This window comes from Caretta caretta, chromosome 5 (genome assembly GCF_965140235.1).
Source record: "Caretta caretta isolate rCarCar2 chromosome 5, rCarCar1.hap1, whole genome shotgun sequence".
In the NCBI taxonomy this organism is placed as follows: Eukaryota; Metazoa; Chordata; order Testudines; family Cheloniidae; genus Caretta; species Caretta caretta.
The window spans coordinates 44,681,644-44,697,416 of NC_134210.1; the positions used below are offsets into that span (position 1 = coordinate 44,681,644).

Genomic DNA, 15,773 nt, shown 5'->3' on the forward strand with positions numbered 1-15,773 from the left:
AAGTGAAATATTATTGTTTGAAGTTTCATCCCTGAACATCTTAACCAGCTCTCTTCTCTAGCTATTCTCTTCCTGTTAAAATGGTATAATCCAGTCATTTTTAGATGCTTAGATTTCTTTCTCCTTAGCAGGGTAACTAATTATGGAATTTCATGCAATTGATATATGTAAGTTCTGTGACATTGAATAGAAAATTGTGGAATATCTCAGCATTGTGCAAAGAGCTATTTCATAGTCAATTGAAGTTAATTCATAAGGTGGGAGGAGGAGCAGCTGAATGAGCTGGTAATGAACTCTTCAGTGCCTTGTTTATCATGGAAGACTCTTTGGATTAGATGTTAAGAAGCTCACAGTGTTGTTCAGGAGCAGCTGAACAGTATCTTTCCATCAACTTAAAATGTAACATGTCTAGACAAAAAAGCATGGCTTTCTATTGTGGCTAGGTAATGGAGCCTACCCTAAATCTGTCATCTAATTCAAAAAACTTACCCATAGACTGGATGTAGTATATTATGTCTCTTGTCATAACTGATTTACTTATGTAAACTATACCATTGTGCAGTACAGTACTAAGGAAAATGTCCCTGTAATCCATATTAACAGTCTGGGGCTTTGCAAGATAAGGCAAAATGTGTAAATTTAAGTGAAAAATATTTACTTTAGCCAATATATACATAACAGAAGAAAAGCCTTACTCACTGTTCTCTTAGCAGAAGCCTGGTAATAAAATAATCCACAGTAGTTAAGAGGGCATCTGTTTCTTACTGTGTGTGTTGGAGACAGACTTCCTTAAAGTTATTAATTTATTTCCCTGTGCCATGCTCATGCTTTTCCTTTTCCTATATTAAAAACACTTACATGTGTCCTTCAAAATCAGCAATCACATAATGCAATGGTTAACTTAATGTAACTGAGTAGTTTTCATCATTTAGTCCACATATTTGCTCAATATTTTTATTGTGACACAAAGCTTGTTCTGTATCGGGGTAGCCATGTTAGTCTATATCCACAAAAACATTCCTGATGTCCAATGTGTGTCCATTTATTCTTTTCTGTAGGGACTGTCTGGTTTGGCCAATGTACATGGCAGAGGGGCATTGCTGGCACATGATGGCATATATAACAGTAGATGTGCAGGTGAATGAGCCTCTGATGGTGTGGCTGATGTGGTTGGGTCCTCTGATAGTATCACTAGAGTAGATATGGGGACAGAGTAGGCAACGAGGTTTGCTACAGGGATTGGTTCCTGGGTTAGTGTGTCTGTGGTGTATAGTTGCTGGTGAGTATTTGCTTCAGCTTGGGGGGCTGTCTGTAAGTGAGGACACAAACCGGACATCAGAAATGGTAACATACAAAAGCCAGTAGGAGAACACTTCAATCTTCCTGGTCATTCTATAGAAGATTTAAAAGTAGCTATACTTGGACAAAAAAAGATTTCAAAGAAACAACAGAACTAAAATTCATTTGCAAATTTAACACCATTAATTTGGGCTTGAATAGGGACTGGGAGTGGTTGGCTCATTACAAAAGCAGCTTTGCCTCTCCTGGAATTGACACCGCCTCATCTATTACTGGAGTGGACTACATCCACCCTGATGGAATTGGCCCTGCCAACACTGGTTTTCCACTTGTGAGGTAACTCCCTTCCCTTCATGTGTCCTCATATAATGCCTGCATCTGTAATTTTCACTCCATGCATCTGAAGAAGTGACGTTTTACTCACGAAATCTTATGCCCAATTAAATCTGTTAGTCTTTAAGGTGCCACCAGAAAGCTTGTCCTGTTTATACAGTTTGGAGAAGGTACCTGAATTCTTATATTTTGATCTTAATTATGAAAGACGTGAACTACTGTTTGTGGAATTTAGCATACAATGACATAGTAACTACTGTATCATATCAAACTGAACAATAATATTTAAAATATCATTTAGCAAACCAACTTATTTTGTGATAAGAATTTTTCTTGCCTTCTGTATTAATTTCCAGTATGTCTGTGTTAAACAAGGAAGTTCCATGCCATTCTCTTCTCTTCCAATAGTGCTGAATTAGAATAATTTCTACAGCAACTGGCCTGATTTTTTTTTTTTTAAATGTAGCTGTGGCCAGAAAAACTGTCTGTAAAAATGGCATCTTCCTTACTCAACAAATCTTACATGTGTGGATTCAGTTGTTTGCAACTTAAATAAGTTTTTACTTCTGTAAGCGCTACAGAACCAATACAGCCCTGGAAGTGTGATCAGGATGATCATCTGTCTACATCAACAGAATTGCTAATGTTCTGATTGCGTTTATTTTATTGATGGTTGTGTGAGCTAGAAAGAAAACCACTAACTTGCAGATGCTACTGCAAATTCAACATGCAAAGGGGATTTTTTTTCTGCTTTGAGTTTTTTATTGTCCATTTTTTTTCTGGGCGGGCTCTGGCCAACTACGGAACTAGTAGACTTATGTGATCACAGCTATCAGGCAACTTAAACCTGATTATCAGAGGAGGAGAATAATGTGTTGACAAACTGTTGAACAAGTCTTTCAAACAATGTTTGGGACCACCTTCACACATCATGGTCAAGTTTGAGTTGCAGTATTGGTAGTTGAGGTGGCTGTAAACTGACCAACCTGAGTAGGAAGTCAATGGCACGTCCTGATAGGCAAAAAGGTGTGATACTTCAAGTTCTCAGCAATTGAAAAGACCTCTTAATGCATATTAAGGTCTTGTCTAGACATGCTAACATCACACCTTAAATTGTAGCCTAGATAAGGCCTAAGACCCAGGCTAGCACATTTAAAAGCACGTTCTGTGGTGGTGGTGTAGCCTAGGCTTACTCTAGCCTACAACCTTTCATACTTTCAAACATATTACCCTGCATCTTAATAAGCATTAAGAGGGCTCCTCAATTGTTTTAGGCCAACAATTGGAAACCACACTTTGTTTGTCCATGTGGATAGAGTCAGAGAGAGACATTCTGCCACTTCCATAGAAACCCTTTTCAGGCTATAACCATATTTTTAAGCAAAGGGTTCAGGTTTCACTGCACAATCGAGCAGAATTGGACTGTGAGACAGTTTTTCAGTTTCTCACACAAGTTCCTGTTCTAGTAATTTGATTTGTGTACAGGTAGAGAGTGTTTTATTGTATGTTCTAAATCAGTTTAATCTCTGAAACTGCAGCTATCTCGTTTGTATTTTTTGAATGTTTATCATGCACTGCATCTTGCCTTCTGGAATTTTCTTTTCATCTCATGGGATGTATAAATGGGCAGATTAAAAATTTTATAGAAGGTTCAGTTTTACCTTTTGCGACGTGCTCGTGGTGCAGAAGATGAACTCAGACTGCTACTGCTCATATTAGTCAATACTACAGCACTATGCTACGTTAGATTGTGAGCTTTACTATGGCTTGTAATGTACACTTAAATCTTACTAGCTTCAAAGAAACCTCCTGTCCTGTTGTAAAGTGTAAAAATGTGCAGTTTTAGTAGGTAGAGACTTTCTTCTGAAAATACTAACAGCTTTTCATGGAAATCCATAATAACTCACAATGCACATTGCTTTTTGTTCTAAAATTGGTTGTAGCATGTAGAAATTAAGACAATAACGCATATTTCTTCTTGTCCATATCCCTAGAACACAAAATGGGGTGGGGAGATGCCCCTCTTCTGTAAAAGTATGTTATCTTTACATGTTTTGTGGTAGCCTGTGCCAATGCAAGCAGTGGGTTCCTCCTCAGTTCTGTGAGCCACAATGATGATCAATTACCCTCCAGGATTTTTCCTCTCTTTAATACTATTCTGCAAAAACCTGCAGATGGCTCTAGATGCAAACTTTGCCCTGTCGGTGGTTGGGCGGGACTTCCACAGGAGAGCTTCCCTTTGGGAGTAAGTGAAAGTCAGAGATTCACCATCTCCTTACCTCTGAGGCAACTTCTGTAAGACTTTGTATTCACTGTGCTCTAACCTGCTGTTGGGGAATCGCAAGTTAATTATTAGAGCTGATCAGAAAATAGGATATTTTTTTTCATAAAAATCATGATAATTTGCCAATTTTTCCACAACTTATTTGAGGAAAAATTTTAAACTGAAAAAATTCAATTTAGAAATGCTGCCATAGGGTCTCCAAAGAACAGTAGTTGGGGTATATCATGCTTCCGCTCTCCTCTATATGATAGGCTCTCTTGTCAGACTACATCTCCCATGATGCATCATAGTCTCCCTTCCTGAAGAGGGTTGATGGTGCATTAGGGGAATCACTGGCTTTGGTGTGTTAGGGCAGATATAGTCGGGCCAGAGAGCCCAACCTGTAAAGGAGCCTGCAGAGATGCGACAATGCAGCAGCATAGCTGGATCAAAATATTTCCATTTTGGGGCATGTTGAGTGCTTCACAATCAGTGAGGAGAAGAGAGAATATTCTGGGGCAAAATGGATGGAAGACACCAATGGTTTGGAGACTGCTTACAGCCAGCCACTAGTGCACCTCTTGATTCCTGTCCAGGGTCCACTACAGCAAAGGCAGTAAGATACCTTGTGCAGCTGGGTTCTTGACCTGTGGGGTGAGTACACTGGGCTGATTCATGGGGCTGATCACACGTTGCTGCAGGAGTGTGACATGCACTAGACTTGTATGAAATAAATATGGTGAACTTGTCATTTTCTATTTGTTGTTTACCTATTTTAACTCCAGACACACGCATCCTCCAAAGCTTTATTGAAGGTAAACATATTTAGGCACAGTCCAGCTGCCTTTACAAAGCTGAAACATGGGCAAAACAAACAAGGGTGAAACAGCAACAGCTGTACATAATATAACAGTGACAAACAGTCCAACTGCTAAAGAGCAAGATAAACTGAAAATAGTGATGCATTACAGTATTACATGTATTGGGGTAGCATATCATTAAGCTATCGGTTTGCTTTCCCCTGCACTGGAATAGGGAGAAAGTGCAAGGGATGCTGCTGATGGTAGGCAGTTCCACAGCTCATTGACAGGCTCCCTCGGAGGTAGAGTTGTCCATAGGTTAAAGGCCACGGTAGTGTGGAAGCAAAACAAGCAGACTCCATAGCCCATCCAGCCCTCTGCCCCTTCTTAGACTACTTCTGGGGGCTGCTCCTTAGTCAGCCTTCCAGCACCTTTACCAATCCTGACTCAGCTATCTGCAGCCCGTGGCATCTTCTCTCTCTCATCTGGCTCACCTCTCCTTCATCACTGTTGCTTCACTCTTACTCCAAAGCTCCTGATCCAACTGACTCCCTCTATTTACATCAAAGCCTCAGAGCTACTCTAGTTTTCCCACACTTCCTTCTCCACCCAACCCACCCTCCATTTCCCAACTGCAGTTTCCTTTAGGCCACCCACCATGTTCCCACTTCACAGCCAGACTCCCCCGGCACTGCAGTGATCTGTGACGTTACTCCTTGGCACACTGCAAGGACTGCTGCCCCTGGCTCCTCACTGGGCTGCTGCCCAGGCTCCCAGCTCCCTGCTCTGAGCCGGGTTGCTGCCCAGGCTCCTGGTGGGGAACAGTGAGCCAAGAGCCCAGGGAGGCATCCCAGCTCCCGGCAGGGAGCTGAAAGCCTCGTGGTAGCCAGGCTCTCAGCCCCCTCCCACCACTGCCCCCCCTTAAGCTGGTGGAAGCACTTGTTAGGGGCTTTTCCCTTCACCCACTTACTTCCCTGGTCCTTCTCACATGAACAGAGAGCAGCAATACCCAAAGTCCAAAGCAATTCAATGTTTATTGGGGTGAACTTCCAGCAAGCATGATTCCAATTTCCTTCCTTAGTGTCCCCTTCCCAGCTCTGACACCACAGAGCCTTACCTGTGTCCCTGTTCCCATTTTCCCCTTAGCAAAACATGATTCCAATTTCCCTGTTCCCATTCCCCTCTTACTTCCTGATTGACTGCAGACTATATAGTAAAACTTGAGTTCTGCTTAGCTATACCTTAACCAATCATTTTACTGAAATTTAACTAACCCATCCTAACATATTGTAACATGATTAGCCAACCAATTATATCCCACCACCTTAATTAGTTTAAACCCAGCAAAATTAATTATACAGCAGACAGAAATGATCACAGAACCAGACAGATTATACAGACAAACAATAGGGAAAAGGGGACTACAGTGATAGAACAACACAGAAATGAGGATTTCACATCCCAGCTATTGATAAGTGAGTTCTTGCCAGACAGGATGCTATCAAACTAAGTTTCCTTTTACATCTTCTAGGTACTTCCCTTTCTCTGGAGGCGATAGGCATTATCAGGACAGGATTGTATTTCTAACAGCCCAATAGCACCTTATTTCAATGTGACTAGTTTGGAATGTGAGGATGTGACCATTTGCTTCCCAGCTTATGGCTGCCTCTGCTACTTAGCCAGAGGCCTTAGCCTAAGAACAGGGCCTCAGACTGTCACAGTGAGAAAAGGCCTTATACAGTCAGACAGTGATTTTCATTCTCTCTTGTATACCTCTATTATAACTAGCTAAATGATAAACATATACCTAAATTCTTAAAGTATAGGCCTTTGCAGACAGGCCTGAATATCTATACCCTTACAGCACTCCCGATGAGGATGTGCACCACCAGCAAAAGATGGCAATGTGGGCATGAAAAAACACAGTAATTACTGTGGTGGTTGTAAATCGACCTAACATAGGTCAACTTAAGTTTGAGTATAGACATGTCCTGAGAGTTACCACTCCCATTCTCAGACTTTCTCCCAGAAGGGTATGCCTTGTATTGCCAAGCCCTCTCCTGGAGAAGACAAGCTCATATAAAATCTACCGTTTTATTAATAGAACATGATATGCACAAATCCTATTACCGCAAATGGATTTTCCTAAACAATTCAGTCCAAACACACTGATTTAGATAAAATAGTAAAACAAGTTTATTAACTACAGAAAGATAGATTTTAAGTGACTCAAGTAATGAGGCAAAAAAGTCATAAGAAAATAAAAATAAAATGAAACTAATGTCTAACTCAGTGGTTCTCAAATTTTTGTACTGGTGACCCCTTTCACACAGCAAGCCTCTGAGTGCAATCCCCTTTATAAATTAAAAACACTTTTAAAATATTTAACATTATTATAAATGCTGGAGGCGAAGCAGGATTTGGGGGTAGAGGCTGACAGCTCGTGACCCCCCCCATGTAATAACCTTGTGACCCCCTGGGGGGGTCATGACCCTCAGTTTGAGAACCCCTGGTCTAACTGAACAAGATAGAGTGAATTCAAAGCAAAGGTCTCTCTCACCAGTCTTACTGGTTTCAGTCCAGCAGGGTGTACCAGGGCTCAGGACATCTGCCCCGCGAGACGCACTGTGGCTCCTGTGGGTTTGAAAATAATTACCAGAGCTTTGCTCTGGGTGGCTCTGGCTACATTTAAGCCCTGCTTTTGTCTATGGAGAACCAGTGTGTGACTGCTCCCCAAATTTGAAGTATGTCTCAATAACATCATACACTAGAATCTTATAACTTTACATACAATGTTGCCATGCATATTTTACCAGGATAATAATGACAGGTTTCAGAGTAACAGCCGTGTTAGTCTGTATTCGCAAAAAGAAAAGGAGTACTTGTGGCACCTTAGAGACTAACCGATTTATTTGAGCATGAGCTTTCGTGAGCTACAGCTCACTTCATCAGATGCATACCGTGGAAACTGTAATGTAATAATGATCATAATAATGATCAGTAACTTACAAATATTCAAATGATACTTCACAAGGCATACTACCTACATGATTTATTGTAGTCCTATAAAAAGGAGTACAGACTGGCACACTCTCCATCCCACTTTCACTCCACATAACCCTATCCCCCTACAATCCTGGATTTCTGCTCCAGGAGACATGCCCATGTCCTTCATACATCTGTTCCCAGCTTACCTGCTTCACCCAACATCTCAATGAGATGTCCTCTTTCAAAAAATTAATTCAGACACAAAGAGGTCAATATTTATTTTACTTTTTAATTCCTTATTTAGACTGACAGTGAATTCTGAATCCTGAAGTACAGACTGTGTTGGAATTTCCAATAATAGTGACTAACCCTCAGAACCAGCACGATCAGGAAACAAAGGTCGATAGGCACCATGCAGAATATTACATTAATGCTTCCCCAAGGCGAAGCTTGCTTTTAAGAATTCCTGGGTTAATGAATGTACACAGCCACTGAAACACTGCCAACCACGGATCTAGCCAAACTCCACGTCCCACCCCCCAGGCTCCAATCTACGCAGCCCCCCTATTCCTGAGATGAAATCATAAATGCAACAAGGCGTCACGTGGTACAACCAGCCCCCTCCCCAGTTGCCCCGCCCCCTTTTCGAACGTCCAAAGGAATCAGCGCCGGGTCTCCACGGCGACGCATTCGGGGTGGAACGAGGAGCGGCCAATGGCAATCGAGAGAAGACGAAGGGGCAGCCAATGAACGGAGCCCGGTGCGTGGTTTAAACCTGCGGCGGTAGGTACTGCGGGATCGTGCATTTGAGAGCTGAGCCGCTGTCAGGACAACAAGCGGCAGCGGAGGAGCCAGGGTTCGGGGCTCGGTGGTGTAGAAGGCGCAGGGGGCCATGGCGCTGCGGATTAGCAGGGTAAGTGGTGGCAAGAAGGGGTCATGGGCCCCGCCTGGCTTCCCCCGTGGAGGGGAATGGGTGGCTGCGGCCCTTCCTTCTCCGGGGTGGGGGGCAGATAGCGAGCGTATAAGCGGGGACCTATCCGCCTCCACGCGGGGTGCTGCTACAGCTTCTTCCCCGGGCCCGCTGCAGGGAACAACTCCAACCCCCCGCAGTTTGCTCGCCTGGAGCAGGCTCGGGCAAGCCTGGCTAATGGCTTGGCTCAGCGGCGAGCCCATGGCCTGGGAGGACCTGGGGGCAGTGCTGCGCCCGAGGAAGCTGCCGCCCAGAAGGTTGCGTGGAGGTGCCGTAGTGTCCCCTCCCCGCCCAGGCCTGCCGCGCTGACCGGTACTTTTCTCCGCAGAATACCAGAGTCAACGCCGAGAACCAAGTGAAGAGCAATGTGGCCGCCGCCAAGCGGGGAGCGGCTGCTGCCAAGCCCGGCCTCAGGCCGAGAACTGCCCTGGGCGACATCGGCAACAAAGTGGGCGAGCAGCCGCCCAAAGCGCTTCCCAAAAAGGTAAGGCCCGGAGCCTGTCCCCAACGCAGCCCTGAGCAGCCCGAGCCTGGCCCGCTCACGGCCCCCTTCTCTCTCCTCAGGAAGCGAAGCCCCCCAGCGCTGCGGTGAAGCCCCTTGCCAGGAAAGCGATCAGAGCCGCGGAGACGGTGATCCAGCCGGCTAAGGAGCAGAAGCCAATCACCGAGCCTGCTAAGGTATCCGTGCGGTGCCAGTCCCTTGGGCATGCAGCCCCTGCTCTGAGCTAGCCACAACCAGCAGGGCTCGTGGTGAGCCTGGAGGAGGAACACGCTTCTTCACACTCCACACGTACCATGACCTCACTGACTCCTGCGTGGCTTGGAGCCTCTGCCTGTGGAGCCTGCTTCTCCCATCACCTACAAGCTCCGTTCCCTCCCCCGGGGGAAGGATAAAAGCAGTGGTGAAGTCAAGTAGCAGTCTGTGAGTGGATTATTTAGCTAACCCATCAGTAGTAGATAAATAAGGTATCTATATGGCCCCACTAGTGCAGTACCTGAGAACCTGCCTACACTTGAAAGGCTACAGGTGCACCTGTAGCTCTTCAGTGTAGACTCCAACCATGTGAGGGGTTCTCCCATTGGTGCAGGCAATCCACCTCCCTGTGCACCAATAGCTTCTACTGAAGACTCAATCTTAAACTTTCTCCCCAGTTGGAGTCTCCATCCCCAAGCCCCATGGAGACCTCTGGATCTGTGCCAGCAGAGGAGGTGCTGTGCCAGGCTTTTTCTGACGTCTTGCTTGAAGTGAAAGATGTAGATGCAGACGATGGGGCTGACCCAAATCTCTGCAGTGAATATGTAAAGGACATCTATGGCTATCTAAGAGACCTTGAGGTTGGTACAAAGAACCATATCTGCTGCCATTCTACTTTACTCTGACTCTAGTATGTCTCCATATCTTTGGTGCAATCGCGATTTGGGAAACTGGACATCTATTCCTTAACTTGTCTTATGGTACTCCTAAATTGCGGGAATCTCGGCAAGCATTTCTCTTAATCTAACAACCTAGAGAGACAAGGTGGGACCTTGTCTTTTATTGGACCAATTTCTGTTGGTGAGAAGCTTTTGAGCCACACAGAGCTCTGCTCTCTCACCAACAGAATTTGGTCCAATAAAAGATTCCTTCACCCACTAGGTCTCTCTCATATCCTGTGACCAACATGGCTACAAATACACTGCATATAAGAGCTCTAACAGACTCTGAAAACATTAGTGATCAGCAGAACTAGCCTACTAAAACTATCAGCACTGACATTTACTCTACTAAGGCAAAGTAGCCACAATTGCCATGTACTGTGGCCTTCTTTGGCCAAGAGATATTTGAAGTGAGACTCTGCACTTTTTTGGCCAAGACTAGCAACCCCTACAGTTTTCTAAAGGGTCTACAGTAGTGCCAATGCTCCTCACATGCAGGAATTGCTATTGTAACAAACATTCCTTTTTCCATGCAGAAGCAACAAGCTGTCAGACCAAAATACCTGGCAGGCCAGGAAGTTACTGGAAACATGCGGGCTATCCTAATTGACTGGCTTGTGCAGGTTCAGATGAAATTCAGACTACTTTCAGAGACTATGTACATGACTGCTGCCATCATTGATCGCTTTCTGCAGGTAAGGGCATGACCTGGAACCTTGTTCCTTTGACATGATTCTGTTGATCTCTAGCATATAGTGGATAAGAGTGACATCTGAACACAGCCCAAGCTGAATGTTACTTAATGTTGCTATGCAGTCACTATGAAAAGCAATCTGCCTTTCCTATAATCCTTTTGAAATTAAAATTCAGACTTCAGGATCATTAAACATGACTAATTGGATTACTTAATATAACTAGTTTTTAAGCACTACATTTGTGGACCTAACTTTGTACTTGATGTGAATCATTGTGGCTTTAGTGTGCTAATGACAATCCTCCTTGCAGCTAATCTAGAAGCTTCTTAATTGTTTTCCTGTAACTCCTTCATAAATTGCTGTAGCACACTAAAACTCACACTACCTCCTAACAGGCCAGGAACTTCAGTGTGGTCACGACAGTGATGGGCAGTAAACTAAATGTAGTATAAAGACTCTTGTGTTAAACCTGACTTCATCAGCATGTAGCCAGCTGTCCTGTGACAAATATGCTTATTGGCTTTTGAAATTCCTGTCTTAAACACTTCCTTACTATAGGACAACAGTGTGCCCAAGAAGATGTTGCAGCTGGTTGGTGTCACGGCCATGTTTATTGCCAGCAAGTATGAGGAAATGTATCCTCCTGAAATTGGGGACTTTGCCTTTGTAACAGACCACACTTACACCAAGTACCAGATCAAACAAATGGAAAGGAAGATTCTACAAGCTCTAGACTTTGCCTTGGGCCGCCCTCTGCCACTGCACTTTCTAAGGAGGGCATCAAAGATTGGAGAGGTAAAATTCATGAGGCTCTAGAAGCCTCTCTTAAAGGAACTTATCACTTTAGAACTTCTGCAAGTTGATCTGAAGGTATTCATAAATGGACAAAATTCCATCCATGCAGCTTCTCCAAAATGAAAGTTTCTGGTCCTGGCTGGTAGCTAGCTGCCACTTTAGAGCTATGCACAAAGACAGCTGATATTCAGGGGAATGGAGTTGCTTGCAGACCTGACTAAGCTGCTCCTAGTACAGGCAAAAAGGAGAAGCCACAATTGGCAGAAACAGGTGCACTAATAATGGGACAAGACTTGCATAAGCTATGCAACAAGAGCTGTGGGGCTAGGGACAGTCTGTTTTCTACACCCCCTAGAATAGAAGTAGAATGGGTTTGGTTCTCTTCCCCCACCTCCCCGGGGGGGGCTTCCTGCAGGACAACTAATGCTTGATTCTTGTTCTAGGTGGACCTAGAACAGCACACTCTAGCCAAATATCTGATGGAATTATCCCTGGTGGATTATGAAATGGTACACTACCCTCCATCCCAGATTGCTGCAGCTGCTTTTTGCTTGGCTCTAAAGGTTCTTAATGGTGGCGAGTGGGTAAGTCCAGCTTGGTGCTTGCCAGTTTGAGACTAAACTGATCAAGTGGGTACAGCTAACGTACAAGGGGTACCCCACTGAATTCTGCAGCAAACTACACTAAACTCCAGCCTATATTAGTGGCTAGGGTGCATGGTTCCATTTCCCAAAATGGGAACTCTGGACTTAGTACCAAGCAAGTTCCACCTAAAATAAGATGGGCTTGTGGAAAGCATGACATCCTTCCAACTCTGGAAAGGGAACATGGGATGTAGGTCGTGCTGCTTGAAGTAAGGAGCATATCTTTGCCTCTAGGTGGTGGTTAACAGAATTGGTGTAAACTACTGAATAACTCTAGTTTCCTTGTCTTAGACACTAACTTTAGAACACTACATGTCGTACACTGAGAGTGCTCTTCACCCCGTCATGCAACATATGGCAAAGAATGTGATCCTAGTGAATCAGGGCCTTACAAAGCACATGGTAAGGAACTTATTTTCCTCTACGGGATGGGTATGGTGAAGGTGGGAACCAAGTAATACAGAACACTTGGTGCAGCACAACTCTTAACTCAACAAACTGCTCACTAATGAAGTTTAACCAGTAAATATAGACACTCTGGTCTACCTGTCTCGTATAGACAGTCTCTGGTGTGAGCTCATGGAAAAGGTTGCTTAAATGTGGGTTTTGGATATTCATAGACCTGCCATTGGACGAGCTGACTAATTTTCAGCTCTTGTCCAATGTCTAGTTGGAAACTGACCCCCCCCCGCAACATCTGGAATTATAATATGCAAGACTTAACCTCCTTTTCATCTCATTTCAGACAGTCAAGAATAAATATGCCAGCAGCAAAAATGCTAAGATTAGCACTCTTCCACTGCTTAACTCTGCAGTCATACAGGATCTGGCTAAGCCTGTGTCAAAAGTGGTATAACTTTTTTTATATAAAACTAGCAAAATTTAGTCTAAAGTTGGCACCATGTGCCATTGTATGTTTGTGTGTGTGTGTATATATATATATAATCTTGTCCTTGACCTAAAGCTTTTAATAAAGCATTTTATGCTTCTTACTTGGTTTCCTATCATGATTAAGTCTAAGTTATAATCACTTTCCAGTGAGAAACCTTAACCTGGGAAGCTGCTTGCTTATTCTCACCCACCTTGTCACTCTAAGTTTACCTGGAGTGCTCACAGGGGTAGGGGTTGTCTCAGCTTAAAAAAAAACAAAACAAAACTCTTTTTTTGCACTAAGAGCAGGATCAGTGGGCCCTATAATGCCAGAGAAAATCTCAGTAGCAAGAGACCATCCTGACATCTACCAACTGTATTTGCCAGAGCAAGGGCAGATTTCCCATCATAGCTGCAGAAATGTGTTTATTGCACTGTAAAAATGTAGTGCAGCTTTGCTAACATCAAGCTATAGGTTCATCCTTAAGAACACAGAGCATATAACTTACCACTACCTCTTGCTACAGGTGTCCAGCTTTTCTAGTCATCTCCCCTCTAACCTAAAATGCCATGGGTGTCTTAGCCTGGAGAACAGATGGCCTGGCTATGCGACCCATACACTGCATCAATGTAAAAGTTTAATCTCTCCAGAGGAGATGCAGTATTGGCAGGTGCCTGTCTCAGTCTGTCTCTCTCAAAGAGATGACATAGGAGTAGCAGGCATAATCTTAGAATATTAAAAGTGCTCTCATGACTACCATAAATCCATTCAGTGTTGTAATGGATGTATGATGACTAGTAAACTACCTTTTGTGGAGAACTTGTACTGTCAATTAGTTCACTACTATACTTGCACTTGGCTCACCAATCCCAAAGGATTAGACACATCCTGAGGTCAATATGAATCTCAGATATTACCTACATATCCTCCTGTCTGCCAATCCTTGATAACTAAATCTTAGATTTAGCATTAAAAGGAAAGAGCTACACATGGTTAAAAGATCAATATACATACAAGTGATTCTGTGTTCATAGTTCAGGATCAGAGCCGTACTAGATTCAACTGCTGGCTTGTAAAAGGTATCTCTCGAATGATGTCATCAGATCAGAATGAAAAGGCAGCTTAGATGTAAAGTTAAAGTCCGTCCTTGCATTTTTTTTCCAGGGTATTCCAAATACATGTTGGATGGAACTCTTCCAAATAGTTTTTACCTGGTCAAAGTTTAAGCAGACTAGAGATGAAAGGATCAGGCCCCAGGTTTCATTTTTATACCTGAAGCAGCTGTTATGCATTTTTGAGCACATCATATGACTGAGGATTCTTTAAGCACACACCGTCCCATCACTTTAAAGCTAACATTCTGTTTACTAGGCATACATGGGTAAGCCGTTACCCTGATTAACATATGGCAATTAACCATAAGATCAAAGGTGTAAAATATTGTAGGAAACTAATACCTACATTGTCTTCAGTTTATCTCTGTTATAATGGAGGACTGGTTAACTGGACAGTCACATACATAATTAAGACATGAAAGGAAATTAGCATCCACAACAGTGGTTCTCAAACTTTTGTTGTGGTGACCCCTTTTACAGAGCAAGCCTCTCACTGTGACCCTCATGCTTAAATATATTTTTTTTAAGTGGTTTCTACTTTATAACACCATTATAAATGCTGGAGGCAAAGCAGGGTTTGAAGTGGAGGCCGACAGCTTGTGACCCTGAGGGGTCCCAACCTCTCAGTTTGAGAACTCCTGATCTATAAGCTATTTGGTTATTCTTTTAAACTTCTCACCGAATATAGGTAAACACAAACATATTTAGCATCTACCCTTCATTTCTATTCATTAATTTGTAGTAATTGAGTGAGTGCTAGTCTAGTACATCTCTGAAATTCACAAATTGTCTTGATATAAGTGCAATACCTCTTGTTATGGTTCATACACTAGTTGGCTGGTCTGTCAGTGTCACAGAATTGGACTTTATGAAGTGGTAATGTTCCAATTCTTTTTATATATAAATTAAATATGAAACAAATTTAGTAACCTGTTCAATGAGATCTTATAAAACAGGATGGGGGGAGAATTACTTACATGTACTGTTTCCTTAAAAGGGGTGGGTGGGTGTGTGTGTGTAAGCACATCACTCTCAGACCTCAGGCTGGTCTTGCACAAACTTCCAAGAAAACCAGGCCTGCTGACAGGAGAGAAAGGGGGCAATGGCCTAGGGGCCCCCAGCCATCACTGCTGGCAGCAGAGCTAAGGCAGGCTTCCTTCCCGCCCTTGCTCCACACTGCTCCCAGAAGCAACTGGCATAGACCTGGAGAGGGGGTCTCCGTGTGCTGTGTCCCCACCCACCCCAAGCACCAACTCTGCAGCTCCCATTGGCTGGGAGCTGCAAGGCAAGTGCCTGTAAGCAGCAGCACACAGAGACCTCCTAGGCCCCCTGCCAAGGAGCTGCTGTCAGAGAGGTGTGCCGGTTGCTTTCGGGAGTCATCTGAGGTAAGCACTGACCCCCTCCTGTACCTCTGCCCCAGCCTAGAGCCCACACTCCTCACCCAAACTCCTTCCCTGAGCCCTCACCCCTCCCACATCCAAACCCCTCGGAGAGCCCAACCCTGCACCCTCTTCTGTACCCAAACTCCCTCCCAGAGCCCACACCCCCTCCCACACTGCTGCCCCAGCCTGGTGAGAGTGGGGG

At 44.0% G+C, this 15,773-nt stretch overlaps 1 protein-coding gene across 1 annotated transcript; it reads left to right on the forward strand.

The window, feature by feature from the left end:
- Positions 1-8,436: 8,436 nt before the first annotated feature.
- CCNB1 (cyclin B1) lies at positions 8,437-13,195 on the forward strand. The gene is made up of 9 exons (XM_048851371.2): positions 8,437-8,596; positions 8,982-9,137; positions 9,218-9,331; positions 9,806-9,988; positions 10,606-10,764; positions 11,323-11,559; positions 12,003-12,143; positions 12,495-12,605; positions 12,949-13,195. Exons 1-9 carry the CDS (start codon positions 8,576-8,578, stop codon positions 13,057-13,059), a joined length of 1,233 nt encoding a protein of 410 aa, XP_048707328.1. The 5' UTR covers positions 8,437-8,575; the 3' UTR covers positions 13,060-13,195.
- Positions 13,196-15,773: the final 2,578 nt, after the last annotated feature.

What these genes read in the sequence shown, in the direction of transcription:
- CCNB1 (XM_048851371.2), top strand. Translation starts at nt 8,576, where the DNA reads ATGGCGCTGCGGATTAGCAGG. An exon ending in CAATCACCGAGCCTGCTAAG is followed by an intron (nt 9,332 to 9,805) that starts GTATCCGTGCGG and finishes CTTTCTCCCCAG; the next exon opens with TTGGAGTCTCCATCCCCAAG. An exon ending in AGGGCCTTACAAAGCACATG is followed by an intron (nt 12,606 to 12,948) that starts GTAAGGAACTTA and finishes ATCTCATTTCAG; the next exon opens with ACAGTCAAGAATAAATATGC.